At 53.9% G+C, this 15,133-nt stretch overlaps 1 protein-coding gene across 1 annotated transcript; it reads left to right on the forward strand.

The window, feature by feature from the left end:
* The first annotated feature begins 178 nt into the window (after positions 1–178).
* On the forward strand, positions 179–13,797 carry TCF19 (transcription factor 19). Its single transcript, XM_061580063.1, has 6 exons — positions 179–546; positions 5,668–5,801; positions 7,439–7,808; positions 9,033–9,328; positions 9,377–9,510; positions 10,657–13,797. Exons 1-6 carry the CDS (start codon positions 267–269, stop codon positions 11,273–11,275), a joined length of 1,833 nt encoding a protein of 610 aa, XP_061436047.1. The 5' UTR covers positions 179–266; the 3' UTR covers positions 11,276–13,797.
* Positions 13,798–15,133: the final 1,336 nt, after the last annotated feature.

Here is a 15,133-nt window from a genome sequence, read left to right on the forward strand (position 1 = left end):
AGTCGACCAATCGGCGCCGAGGGGGGCGGGGCTTCGCGCGAGGCGCCGACCAATGGGAGCGCGAGTTGCCCCACCTGCGCGCGCGCGCGGCCGAAGTTTCCCGCGCGTTTCTCTCCCCCCGCGGGGGGGGGGGGGGCCCTCCCCACCCCGTTTTTTTCCCGCCAAATTTCAAAGACGAACCGTCATGGCGGCCTGAGAGTGTTGTCGAATTAAAAAAAAAAACTCCTGAGGGAGATTTTAAAAATAAAAAAAACCTGAGGTAAACCATGTCCCCCCACGTTCAGCCTTGTTTCCAACTGCTTCGCATCGGCGCGCCGGCGTCTGGCCACGGCGTGCGCGACCTCTACACGTTCGTGCCGGGCGGCGAGCGCTGCTCGGCCGATCTGGGCCGCGCTGAGGGCCGCGTCCACGTTTGCCTTCGCTCGGCGTCGCGGCCCGCGCTGCTGTCGCGTCTCCACGCCTCCCTCACGGCCGAACGCTGCGGCAATGGTCGCGGTGCGGGGGCGAGGAGGTACCGGGTCTACATCACGGACCACAGCTCCAGCGGTGAGCGAGCGGTGTGTGGCGTCGTTGTGGTCAACGCCGCGCTACCAACTCGGCCTACCAACTCCACTAAAACTCCACCGATCCTGTGGGCGTCCTCCTCCCCTAGGTCGACTCGGCCTCAAACGAGTTCACCCGGCGCAGTGTGTGTTGTGTGTGTTAGAAAGCATCGCCGTAGAGGGAGACAAAGGCGGCCGTGGTTTCTGGCCACCCACCCCCGCCCCCTCGTGTGACCACAGCGCTACTAACAGCACTTGCCCCTTCTGTTAGAGGCTACCTGGGGGACCTTTGTCTGTGTGTAGCTGCTGCTACTCTCTACTGACAGCACTTGCCCCTGCAGTCTGTTAGAGGCTACCTGGGGGACCTTTGTCTGTGTAGCTGCTGCTACTCTTCACTAACAGCACTTGCCCCTACAGTCCGTTAGAGGCTACCTGGGGGACCTTTGTCTGTGTAGCTGCTGCTACTCTTCACTAACAGCACTTGCCCCTGCAGTCTGTTAGAGGCTACCTGGGGGACCTTTGTCTGTGTGTAGCTGCTGCTGCTCGTCACTAACAGCACTTGCCCCTGCAGTCTGTTAGAGGCTACCTGGGGGACCTTTGTCTGTGTGTAGCTGCTGCTGCTCGTCACTAACAGCACTTGCCTCTGCAGTCTGTTAGAGGCTACCTGGGGGACCTTTGTCTGTGTGTAGCTGCTGCTACTCGTCACTAACAGCACTTGCCCCTGCAGTCTGTTAGAGGCTACCTGGGGGACCTTTGTCTGTGTGTAGCTGCTGCTGCTCGTCACTAACAGCACTTGCCCCTGCAGTCTGTTAGAGGCTACCTGGGGGACCTTTGTCTGTGTGTAGCTGCTGCTGCTCGTCACTAACAGCACTTGCCTCTGCAGTCTGTTAGAGGCTACCTGGGGGACCTTTGTCTGTGTGTAGCTGCTGCTGCTCGTCACTAACAGCACTTGCCCCTGCAGTCTGTTAGAGGCTACCTGGGGGACCTTTGTCTGTGTGTAGCTGCTGCTGCTCGTCACTAACAGCACTTGCCCCTACAGTCTGTTAGAGGCTACCTGGGGGACCTTTGTCTGTGTGTAGCTGCTGCTGCTCGTCACTAACAGCACTTGCCCCTGCAGTCTGTTAGAGGCTACCTGGGGGACCTTTGTCTGTGTGTAGCTGCTGCTGCTCGTCACTAACAGCACTTGCCTCTGCAGTCTGTTAGAGGCTACCTGGGGGACCTTTGTCTGTGTGTAGCTGCTGCTACTCGTCACTAACAGCACTTGCCCCTGCAGTCTGTTAGAGGCTACCTGGGGGACCTTTGTCTGTGTGTAGCTGCTGCTACTCGCTACTAACAGCACTTGCCCCTGCAGTCTGTTAGAGGCTACCTGGGGAACCTTTGTCTGTGTGTAGCTGCTGCTGCTCGTCACTAACAGCACTTGCCCCTGCAGTCTGTTAGAGGCTACCTGGGGGACCTTTGTGTGTAGCTGCTACTCGCTGCTAACAGCACTTGCCCCTGCAGTCTGTTAGAGGCTACCTGGGGGACCTTTGTGTGTAGGTGCTGCTACTCGCTACTAACAGCACTTGCCCCTGCAGTCTGTTAGATGCTACCTGGGGGACCTTTGTCTGTGTGTAGCTGCTGCTACTCGCTACTGACAGCACTTGCCCCTGCAGGTCTGTTAGAGGCTACCTGGGGGACCTTTGTCTGTGTGTGTAGCTGCTGCTCGCTACGAACAGCACTTGCCCCTGCAGTCTGTTAGAGGCTACCTGGGGGACCTTTGTCTGTGTGTAGCTGCTGCTACTCGTCACTAACAGCACTTGCCCCTGCAGTCTGTTAGAGGCTATCTGGGGGACCTTTGTCTGTGTAGCTGCTGCTACTCGCTACTAACAGCACTTGCCCCTGCAGTCTGTTAGAGGCTACCTGGGGGACCTTTGTGTGTAGCTGCTACTCGCTACTAACAGCACTTGCCCCTGCAGTCTGTTAGAGGCTACCTGGGGGACCTTTGTCTGTGTGTAGCTGCTGCTGCTCGCTACTAACATCACTTGCCCCTGCAGTCTGTTAGAGGCTACCTGGGGGACCTTTGTCTGTGTGTAGCTGCTGCTACTCGCGACTAACAGCACTTGCCCCTGCAGTCTGTTAGAGGCTACCTGGGGGACCTTTGTCTGTGTGTAGCTGCTGCTGGCTACTAATAGCACTTGCCCCTGCAGTCTGTTATAGGCTACCTGGGGGACCTTTGTCTTGGTGGTGACACCGCGGCGCTCCGTGCCAGGCTAGGTGCACGCGTGAGGCTCGCTGCTGACGGAAGGCCACGGGTTGTGTGCACCTAGCCTGGCACAGGCGCCTGGACGTCTGTGCGAAAGAGCTTCATAGCTCATCGGATTCCTGCGGTGGAAATAAATATTCTGATCGAAAGTGCACCTAGCCTGGCACGAGCGCCGTGGTGACACGAATGGAGATCGTCGTCGTCGTTGTTGCTGCTGCTCGCTACTAACAGCACTTGCCCGCTGCAGTCTGTTGAGGCTACACGGGGGATCTTTGTATGCGTGTGTCACCATCGTCATCATCCATGCTCTGACATTGCAAGCCGAATGCATCCGGCCACTGACAACAACAACACTCCGTCAACACGTAAACAAAAAATGACGTTTAGAATATATAACCGACGACGTTTCGGGCAACGGTCCTTCATAGCACACACAGAAATGACTGCATTGCTACGCGGGGGGTGAGCGATGTTATTATTTTTGAGGCACAGTTTGGCGAAACTGGGAGGGCACGGGTCAGGCGCGGCCCCGGTGAGTGACTAATGCAAGTTCAGGTTGATGTTATTGTAGCCAGGGTCAGAGCTCTTCTCTCTCAAGAGAGAGCGAGAGGCAGGGTCGATGAGTCTCGTTTGCGTGAGCGAGTGGGTGAATGATCTGAGCGAGTGGGTGAATTATTTGAGCGAGAGGGTGAATTATTTGAGCGAGTGGGTGAATGATTTGAGCGAGTGGGTGAATGATTTGAGTGAGTGGGTGAATGATTTGAGCGAGTGGGTGAATGATTTGAGCGAGTGGGTGAATGATCTGAGCGAGTGGGTGAATGATTTGAGCGAGAGGGTGAATTATTTGAGCGAGTGGTTGAATGATTTGAGCGAGCGGGTGAATGATTTGAGCGAGTGGGTGAATGATTTGAGCGAGTGGGTGAATGATTTGAGCGAGTGGGTGAATGATTTGAGCGAGTGGGTGAATTATTTGAGCGAGTGGGTGAATTATTTGAGCGAGTGGGTGAATGATTTGAGCGAGAGGGTGAATGATCTGAGCGAGAGGGTGAATGATCTGAGCGAGTGGGTGAATGATTTGAGCGAGAGGGTGAATGATTTGAGTGAGAGGGTGAATGATTTGAGTGAGTGGGTGAATTATTTGAGCGAGTGGGTGAATTATTTGAGCGAGTGGGTGAATTATTTGAGCGAGTGGGTGAATGATTTGAGTGAGTGGGTGAATTATTTGAGCGAGTGGGTAAATGATTTGAGCGAGTGGGTGAATTATTTGAGCGAGTGGGTAAATGATTTGAGCGAGAGGGTGAATTATTTGAGCGAGTGGGTAAATGATTTGAGCGAGAGGGTGAATTATTTGAGCGAGTGGGTGAATGATTTGAGCGAGAGGGTGAATGATTTGAGCGAGAGGGTGAATTATTTGAGCGAGTGGGTGAATTATTTGAGCGAGAGGGTGAATGATTTGAGCGAGAGGGTGAATGATTTGAGCGAGAGGGTGAATGATTTGAGCGAGAGGGTGAATTATTTGAGTGAGTGGGTGAATGATTTGAGCGAGAGGGTGAATTATTTGAGTGAGTGGGTGAATTATTTGAGCGAGAGGGTGAATTATTTGAGCGAGAGGGTGAATTATTTGAGCGAGAGGGTGAATGATTTGAGCGAGAGGGTGAATTATTTGAGCGAGAGGGTGAATGATCTGAGCGAGAGGGTGAATGATTTGAGTGAGAGGGTGAATGATTTGAGTGAGTGGGTGAATGATTTGAGCGAGAGGGTGAATTATTTGAGTGAGTGGGTGAATGATTTGAGCGAGAGGGTGAATTATTTGAGCGAGAGGGTGAATGATTTGAGCGAGTGGGTGAATTATTTGAGCGAGAGGGTGAATGATTTGAGCGAGAGGGTGAATTATTTGAGCGAGAGGGTGAATGATTTGAGCGAGAGGGTGGCGCGGAGTGGCGGCGACGCAGCGAGCAGCTGGACATTGGGATCCCGTCGAAGTCGTCCGGCCTCACGTCCACCTGGGGTCAACACGAGGCGGACGGGGGGTAAGGGTAGATGGGAGACGAGGGGTGGGGAGAGGAGGTGAGGAGAGGAGGTGGTGGAGGAGGTGGAGGGAGAATAATGAAGGAGCAGGAGAGGGAAGACTAAACTTAGTAAAAATGTTTCAATATATACATACTAAATCTTGATTTAAAACTTTGCGTGACTGCAGGGATTCGTATTCTTGGTTCTTTCGGTAAAGTCACGTAGAAGGGAAATAATAAAATAATATTAATATAATACAATATTTTATTATTATATAACATATTATTTTATTATTTCCCTTCTACGTGACTTTACCCGAAAGAACCAAGAATATACATGCATACTGTATATAGCGATACAACATGTCTGGTCTTCCATAACACTGGTCAACACACTTTTACGGTAATTTTGGGGTGCTGATTCCAAATCTGTCATCAGTTTTTGTTTATCACATCACTCACTATCGTGTCTCTGCGCGTGCCGCGTGTCTCTGCCCAGGCACCGGTACGAATGAGTAACGTGTCTCTCTCTCTCTCTCTGCGTGTGTCCCTGTGTCTCTGCCCGCATCCCTGTGTCTCTGTGTGTACAAGCGTGAGTGTAAATCATCGCTGTGTCTCTGGGTGCTGCCGTGTCTCCGCTTGTGTTTCCGTGTCTCGGTTTGCGTGCAGGCATCGGTGTGATTGATCACCGTGTCTCTGCGCGTGCCGCGTGTCTCTGCGTGTGCAGACACGAAGTGTCAACGATCCCCCGTGTCTCTGTGCGTGCCGCGTGTCTCTGCCCAGGCACCGGTACGAATGAGTAACGTGTCTCTCTCTCTCTCTCTGCGTGTGTCCCCGCGTCTCTGCCCGCGTCCCCGCGTCTCTGCGTGCGCAGGCACGAGTGTGAACGAGCGGCGAGTGGAGCGGGGGCACCGGGTGGAGCTGCACGATGGAGACACGGTGTTGCTGGGCCCCGCTCAGACCAACGCTCGCGGCGCCGACTCAGAGTTCCTCTTCCTGTTCCAAAAGGTGCAGAGATTCCTCCTCCTCATCCTCCTCCTCATCCACAACAGAACACAACCACCACCGCCTCTACTTTTATTCGCGAAATTGGCGATGAAAACAAGAGCAGCGCTTGATGCTCTGCCGGATCGCCTCGTTCATCTTGCCTTGCGACAGAGGTCACAAACGGGTTTTGATTCCTTACCCGTACCCAGCCGCACCAGGGTCGCAAACGGGTACCCATACCCGGCCGTACCCGTACCCTACCCGTACCCAGCCGGGTACGGGCAGGGTAACGGGTATCGGGTACCTGATTGCGAACTCTGGGATGAAGCCACGTTGCAGGCGCGGGTGGGTTGATTCTAGGAACCTGAATTGTGAGAAGAGACAAGACGTTGGGAAATGAGTGACAAACGGTTACTCACCAGTGACTCACGGCCTACCCGTACCCGGCCGCACCAGGGTCGCAAACAGGTACCCGTACCCGGCTGGGTACGGGTAGCCGGGTATCGGGTAGGGTACGGGTATCGGGTACCCGGTTGCGACCTCTGCCTTGCGACGGGTGTCTAGGATTAATGGAGAGCGGTGGTGCAGCGGTTAGCGCTACGTTGCGCTACGAACCCTGCAAAGACTCAAGTTCGATTCCTGCTCACGGCCGCCACCATCAACACGAGTGATGATCAATTATCTGAACCGGTCAAATGAGTATCTGGTCCGGTGTGCAGTAAACATCGCCACTGGCCGAGCGGGCTAGGTGCTGGCCACCCACCCCCTTGTGCTTAGTGCTGGCCTCCATAGGCGCTGCTGCTACACACTAACAGCACTTGCCCCAATTGCTTGTTAAGGCTATACGGGGGATCTTTATCATTGTATAGGATTAATATAGGTTACAATGATATAGGATTATGGAAGACCAAACATGTTGTATCGCTAGACAGTATGTATGTATATTGTTGGTTCTTTCGGTAAAGACACGTAGAAGGGAAATAATAAAATAATATTGTTATTTAGTAATAAAATAATATTTGATTGCTTTATATCAATATTATTTAATTATTTCCCTTCTACGTGACTTTACCGAAAGAACCAAGAATATGAATCCCTGCAGTCACGCAAAGTTTTAAATCGAGATTTAGTATGTGTCTATTCAAACATTTTTAAATCCTTTATATTAAGTTCACTTGCTTGCTTGCTTACGCGCTTACGACCGTGCAAATCTTTTGGTCGTTTTTTAACCCACTTCCCGTGATCAATTGAGCTGACAATTTATTTTCGTGAAAATTTTTTTTGCTAAATTTTCCACTTTTTAGGAAAAAAAAAATGTCATATTTAATTTAAAATAGCAATGTGATAAAAATGAAACTCTTACTCAAGAAAAACAGAAATGAATAATAAAATAAAACCGATGCCACGCATATAAAGGATTTATAGTGAAAAACTTTGTTTTTACGGGTTAATTTTTTACTAAGTTCAGTCTCCCCTCTCCTGCTCCTTTATTATTCTCCCTCCTCCACCTCCTCTTCACCTCTCTCCCCACACCTCTCTCTCCTCCCTACCTCCAGCTATCTCCTCCCCTACTACCCATCTCCTCTCTCCTCACCTCCTCTCCCCACCCCTCGTCTCCTATCTACCCTTACCCCCCGTCCGCCTCGTGTTGACCCCAGGTGGACGTGAGGCCGGACGACTTCGACGCGATCCCGATGTCCAGCTGCTCGCCGCGTCGCCGCCACTCCGCGCCGGCCACGCCTCCCGCCACGGCGGCGGCGACGCCCCCGGCCCCGGCGACGCCGGTGACACCGACGCCGGCACCGCCGCCACGCGCCCTCATCCTCACCTCCATCGGCAGCATCAGCAAGCTTCAGGCATCCTCGCTCACCTACCACCCTGGTCGCGGCGTCAACGGCGCCGCCGCCGCCGCCACTCCCGCCGACCCGGTGGGCCACACCGACTCAGCCGGCACGGAACAGCAGCAGCAGCAACAGCAGCAACAGCAGCAGCAGCAGCAGCGTAGGCAGCGGCCGGCTTCCGAGTCGGGTGAGTGTGGCAGTTTCACCGGAGGGGTGGCGAGTGGTAACCGCCGAGGGTCGTGGATTCACAGCGTCGGTCGGTGCGATTCGCCGGTGGCCGGCGGTGCCGTGGTTGCACCGTGCGTAACCACGAACGTCGGCACTCGCACCATTGCTGACACCACCGCATCCTATCGCCAGAATTTTCGCTCACCGCGATGCCTGACACCAGAGGTCGCAACCGGGTACCCGATACCCGTACCCTACCTGATACCCGGCTACCCGTACCCGGCCAGGTATGGGTAGCCTTTTTCGACCCTGGTGTGTTCGGGTACGGGTAGGCCGTGAGTCACTGGTGAGTCACCGTTTGTCACTGATTTTGGCTAGGGTACGGGTAGGGAACGGGTACCCGTACCCGGCCGGGTACGGGTACCCATTTGCGACCCTGGTGCGGCCGGGTACGGGTAAGGAATCAAAACCCGTTTGCAACCTCTGCCTGACACTAATTGTGCGCACGGACGCTACCCCAAGCGCTGACACTAACATAACCCATACACTGACACCGAATTCCTATCACTCACACCACCATTACAACTACCCCACACACACCACTTCTATCACTACTATTATCACTATTACAGGCACAGTCCCTTCATACTAACACTGACACTAACACGTAACACTAACAGGACCCCTAACAAACACTACTTCCACTACTAACACTAAGACTACCTCCAACACTTCCATAACCCAAACACTTATTAATGACACGACCCCAAACTCCTTTCACTAACACCACCACCACGATAAGTACCACTCGCAACACTCCTATCACTACCACCATCTCCTAATACGACCCCTAACACTATCACTAGTCATAACACACTATCACTACCCATAACACTGTCACAACACATTAACACTACACCTTACACTATCACTACTCATAACACATTAACACTACCCATAACACTTTCACAACACATTAACACTACACCTTACACTATCACTACCCATAACACTGTCACAACACATTAACACTACACCTTACACTATCACTACTCATAACACATTAACACTACCCATAACACTGTCACATCACATTAACACTACCCCTTAGACTATCACTACTCAAACACATTACCACTATCACTATCCCGAACACCAACTCCATTCTCCTACCAGTAACCCTAACACGACCACCCCTCTCCCCCCTCCTCTGCCCTCCCACCCCCACCCCCCGCACGCACAGACCCCCTGCTGGCGCCCCCCCGCAAGCGGCAGCGCAAGCCGGTGCACACGGTGCGGCGCGACCTGGACACGGAGGTCACCGCCAGCCGACCCCACCGCGACCTCCGCTGCCCAGAGGTCGCGGTGACCCGGAGGCTCCTCTCGGAGGGATTGTCACGATCGCCGCCGCCGTCGTCGTCGTCGCCATCGCCGCCACCGTCGCCGCGGTCTCGCTCCTCGTCCGACGATGATGATGAGGACGACGATGAGGACGACGGTGACGGTGCCAGTGGTAATGACGAGGAGGAGGAGGAGGAGGTGGTGAAGGAGGAGGAGGAGGAGACGATGGAGGGACGGGGTTGGGAGCGGCGCTTGATGGAGTCGCGCACAGCGGGATGTGGGGGGGGTGCGGGGAGACCTCAGGGGGGGCGCGGAGCCCACAGAGGAAGTGGAGGCGCCAGGAGGAATGCTGGGAGCTGCCAGCGCACCACCGGAACTGGGTAAGGGTGGGGGGTGGGTCGTAATGGCTGTGCTGGGAACACCGCACTCGGCCTGGTCACAACCGACATGCAATTCGACTCTTCACTAAGTCTTCACCTGTTCACCCGCCCGCCGCTTTCACTCGCACGCTTATTGGTTCACTCTCAACTTGCTCGCCCAACCCAACCACCCTTCACTCGTCCGTTCACGTGCTCACCCACTCGTCATCGCACGCTCAGCACGCGCTCACTCGCTCACCCCTGCACCGTGCCCCACTCACTCGTTCACTCGCTCACCCCTGCACCGTGCCCCACTCACTCGCTCACTCGCTCACCCCTGCACCGTGCCCCACTCACTCGCTCACTCGCTCACCCCTGCACCGTGCCCCACTCACTCACTCACTCGCTCACCCTTGCACCGTGCCCCACTTACTCGCTCACTCGCTCACCCCTGCACCGTGCCCCACTCACTCGTTCACTCGCTCACCCCTGCACCGTGCCCCACTCACTCGCTCACTCGCTCACCCCTGCACCGTGCCCCACTCACTCGCTCACTCACTCACTCACTCGCTCACTCACTCACTCGCTCACTCACTCGCTCACTCACCCCTGCACCATGTCTCACTCACTCACTCGCTCACTCACTCACTCACTCGCTCACCCCTGCACCGTGCCCCACTCACTCGCTCACTCGCTCACCCCTGCACCGTGCCCCACTCACTCACTCACTCGCTCACCCTTGCACCGTGCCCCACTTACTCGCTCACTCGCTCACCCCTGCACCGTGCCCCACTCACTCGTTCACTCGCTCACCCCTGCACCGTGCCCCACTCACTCGCTCACTCGCTCACCCCTGCACCGTGCCCCACTCACTCGCTCACTCACTCACTCACTCGCTCACTCACTCACTCGCTCACTCACTCACTCACTCACCCCTGCACCATGTCTCACTCACTCACTCGCTCACTCACTCACTCACTCGCTCACCCCTGCACCGTGCCCCACTCACTCACTCACTCGCTCACTCACCCCTGCACCGTGCCCCACTCACTCGCTCACTCACTCGCTCGCTCGCTCGCTCGCTCGCTCACTCACTCACTCACTCACTCCTGCACCGTCTCCCACTCACTCACCCCTGCACCGTGCGACTGACCCCTGACATCTCAGGAGACCGCGCGGCCGCCCCAGAAAGAACTCCTCTCCACTGGCGGCGCCGGCGGCGGCGGCGCCATCGCCGGCGTCGCTCGCCAGGACCCCAAGTTCTTCCTCCAAGACGGCGCCGTCTCCCGTCAGCGTCCCCAAGTCGCTCGCCCGGCCGCCGCCCGTATCCCTCGGCTGGAGCCTCTCCGGCAGGGCCCCGCCGCCGTCGCTCGCGGCAACGGCGGCAAAGAGCCCAGCGGCGTCAAGGAAAGCTGTGGCGGCCGTCAGGAGCCCTGTCGGAGCGGCGGGGGCGAAGGACGCCGTGACAAGCACGGCGAAGGACGCGGCCGTGCCTGCGCGCGGTTCGGTGTGGAACACGGCGAGGGGCCTTGGCGGTGGAGGCACGGTTGAAGAGGAGGACGAGGAGAGTGACGAGGAGGAGGAGGGGGCGGTGGCCGCGGCGGCGGCGGTGCCTGTGGTCGCGGTGGGGGGGGGCGGCGGGGAGGCTTGCGCCGCGCGCCGCTGCCTGCGCCCGCAGGATGAGACGCTGGACTGGGTGCAGTGCGACGCGTGCGACGCCTGGTTCCACATGGCGTGCGTGGGATACCGCCCCGAGCACGGGGACTTCCACTGTGGGTGCTCCTAGCGAGGGCCGGTGGTGGGTGGGTGGGTGGAGGAATGAGTGAGGGAGTGAGGGAGGGAGGGAGTGAGTGAGGGAGGGAGTGAGTGAGTGAGGGAGGGAGTGAGTGGGTGAGTGAGTGGGTGAGTGGGTGGGTGAGTGAGTGGGTGGGTGAGTGGGTGGGTGGGTAGGTGGATGAATTAGGGGGTGAGTGGGTGGATGAATTAGTGGGTGAGTGAATGAGTGAATGAATAAGTGGGTGGTGAGTTAGGGGTGGATGGGTAAGTGAGACGGTGAGGGGGTGGGTGGGTGAGAGTGGGGGGGGGGAATGAGTAAGTGGGTGGATGAGGGAGTTAGTGAATAAGAGAAGGGGTGGCCGAGTGAGTGAGGGGTGAATGAGTGAAGGGGTGGGTGAGTAGGTGGGTCGATGGGTACAAACACAGACATGGAGGCAGAGTGACACACAGACATTAACGCACACGGTGTGATTGAATTGGTGAGTGCATGAGTCTGGGCGATTGCGTGTCAGAGACAACGCTGCCATGGTGGGTACCCTGGCAGTGAGCACACTTAGACAATGTACACTCACACAGGCGGTGTCGTCTTGACGACAGTGTTGCCATTGTAACAACGGCGCTCGTCAATGTGTCTAGAACAGGGGTGGGGAACCTTTTTTTCTGCCAAGTGCCACTTGGATATTTATATAACATCATTCGCGGGCCATACAAAATTATCAACTTCAAAATTAGCCCGTTATATTTGGTCAAACGTTTCATTAACTCACCCATAATGCGATGGCTGGAACTGCTTCTCTCTGGCGAGGCGTGTGATGATGTTAGCTGCTGGTGTTGATGATGTTGTTGCTACTCGCAACTGCTTTTCCAGGTTTGCTCCTAGAATTATTGAATTTCGAGTCCCGTCTGCGGTTGCCTTGGCAGGGCCAGACCCAAATGATTTCGCGGGCATCATACGGCCCGAGGGCCGGACGTTCCCCACCCCTCGGCAATCATATTCACAAGGCTCCTGTGTGTTGACATGTTTGAGCCCCTTCTGTTTTAAAGGAGTTTAATTGGGGAGTAGTGGCGCAGTGGTTAGCACCCTGCGCTACGAACCCCGCGACCCGAGTTAGATTCCTCCCCCCCCCCCCTCACGATCGCCACCGGTGACGATTATCTGAATTGTTCGTGGGGCCTCTGTGCGAGTACCTGGTGCAGGGCTAAATTGTGGGAAGCATGGAGTAGCGAAATCCATTGTACTGTTCGCTTACGTATGCTCCCCGTCTTCAGCGATCTGCACTGACCAGCGTGGTGAAGTGTGCTCAAGTGACATCGCACGCCAGTCGATGGACAAGAGGCTGGATGTGTACGGGGAGGGATGATGTCGAGGGTTTGTGTAATGCATCTTTCTTAATCCCGTTCCAAATGTTATCGCCACGAAAGTTCCCGTGGCGTTTACCGTATTATCCAGATCACAAGATGTTCTAGAAATCAAGACTCGGTGTCATTAAAACTATACAGATCTGGTCTCACACACACAGGTGCACTTAAATACTTCACACTCAAAAGTGCAAGATTCCCCGGTTTAGCCTCAACAGACTTGGGGCACGTGCTGTTAGTGAGCATCGATAAATAGCGGCACGGCACACGAGGGGGTGGATGGCAGAGGTCGCAACCGGGTACCCGATACCCGTACCCTACCCGATACCCGGCTACCATTACCCGGCCGGGTACGGGTAGCCGTTTGCGACCCTGGTGCGGCCGGGTACGTGTACGGGTAGGCCGTGAGTCACTGGTGAGTCACCGTTTGTCACTCATTTCGGGTAGGGTACGGGTACGGGTAGGGTACGGGTACGGGTACGGGTAGGGTACGGGTAGGGTACGGGTACCCATTTGCGACCCTGGTGCGGCCGGGTACGGGTAGGCCGTGAGTCACTGGTGAGTCACCGTTTGTCACTCATTTCCCAACGTCTTGTCTCTTCTCACAATTCAAGTTCCTAGAATCAACCCACCCGCGCCTGCAACATGGCTTCATCCCAGAGGTCGCAACCGGGTACCCGATACCCGTACCCTACCCGTACCCGGCAGCTGTTCTAGACTAATTTCAGGGTGCCGATTCCAAATCTGATCTCAGATTTGCTCTATCACATCTCATTTTTATGCTATCGGCATCACCCATTTTTATTGATTTTACCCGAAATTAACTCTCACTTATGATTGCAAGTTGTTGCGAGTCAGTGACTGCTTTAGTGTTAAAATATGGTGCTGTATTTTTAGGATAGTGTGTTTATAATATCATTTTATGTAGATATCCACATTTATTTAATATTTTTCTTCTGCAGTTTTTATTGAAAATGCAATATTTGATATCTCAAAAACCTGATGTGATAGACAAAAACTGATGCCAGATTTGGAATCAGCACCCCAAAATTACCTTAAAACCTTTGGAATACCTTATGCCAGACAAAAGTGTGACCAGTTTCGATTTAAAGCTTTCGTGACTGCAGGGATTCATCTTCTTGGTTCTTTCGGTAAAGTCACGTAGAATGGAAATAATAAAATAATAACAATTAAACATAAAATAATTCTCACGACGCAAGCAGCCGTCCTCTCCACCTGAGGACGGCTGCTTGCATTGTGGCCGAAACGTCGTGAGAATTATTTTATTATGTTTTATTTTTATTATTTTATTACTTCCCTTCTACGTGACTTTACCGAAAGAATCAAGAAGAAGTGTGACCATTGTTATTACTCCGACCAGGCTGGTCCTGAGCTTTCACTTAACCCGTCTCCACTGGCCTCTTTGTCCCTTAAGCCACAGTCCACGCTTGATAGATCATTGTGCAAGAGCTGAATGGCTCTCGAAGTCAATAGCGCGGCTTCTACATCGCCAATAGCGCAGCTTGTAAATCGTCAGTCGCCCTCGACTGCTTTGCCCGCATCTGAGCGAGTAGCTGCGCGACAGTAGAGTAACTTTCGATTTAAAGCTTCTTTCGTGACTGCAGGGATTCATCTTCTTGGTTCTTTCGGTAAAGTCATCACGTAGAATGGAAATGTTACTCCTATCCCCTCCCTTTGTTGCTGCTAATCCTGCAAAATGCACGGGCATAATGACTTTAAACCCCCCGCCATAACCTCCTACGCATTTCACAAGTAGTACTAATCGCATATCTGCATTTGCCATAAATATGCTAAATTCCTCTTGATATGCAAATTACTTTGTCAAGGCGCCCTTCCCCCCTCCATCCCAGCTTAAGTAGTCGCTCCAAGCCTGAAGTGTCATTCAGACTCTGTCTACACGACAGACCTGTTCTCCACCTGCGGACGGCTGCTTGCGTTGTGGCCGAAACGTCGTGAGAATTATTTTATAATGTTTTATTCTTATTATTTTATTATTTCCCTTCTACGTGACTTTACCGAAAGAACCAAGAATATCTGAACACATCTTAACATCTTAACTTAACATCTTAACAAAAGCTTAACATCTGAACATCTTAAAACACGATTTAAAGCTTTCGTGACTGCAGGGATTCATCTTCTTGGTTCTTTCGGTAAAGTCACGTAGAAGGGAAACAATAAAATAATAAGACGCTGTCTTTCCGACAGACCTGTTCTTCACCTGAGGACGGCTGCTTGCGTTGTGGCCGAAACGTCGTGAGAATTATTTTATAATGTTTTATTCTTATTATTTTATTATTTCCATTCTACGTGACTTTACCGAAAGAACCAAGAAGATGAGTAGGGTAACGTGTTGCACAACGGGTCGCGCACATATTGGGACGATTCAATTGGCCGTTTGACTCGGCTTACATAGTCCTGTGTGAGTAGGGCGGCAATCTCATCTGAGGACAGCAGATAGTACCAGAGAGAAAGAGAGAGAGAGATGAGG

Source organism: Lethenteron reissneri, chromosome 71, assembly GCF_015708825.2.
Source record: "Lethenteron reissneri isolate LAM-NWPU_2019-01 chromosome 71, ASM1570882v1, whole genome shotgun sequence".
Lineage (NCBI taxonomy): Eukaryota > Metazoa > Chordata > Hyperoartia > Petromyzontiformes > Petromyzontidae > Lethenteron > Lethenteron reissneri.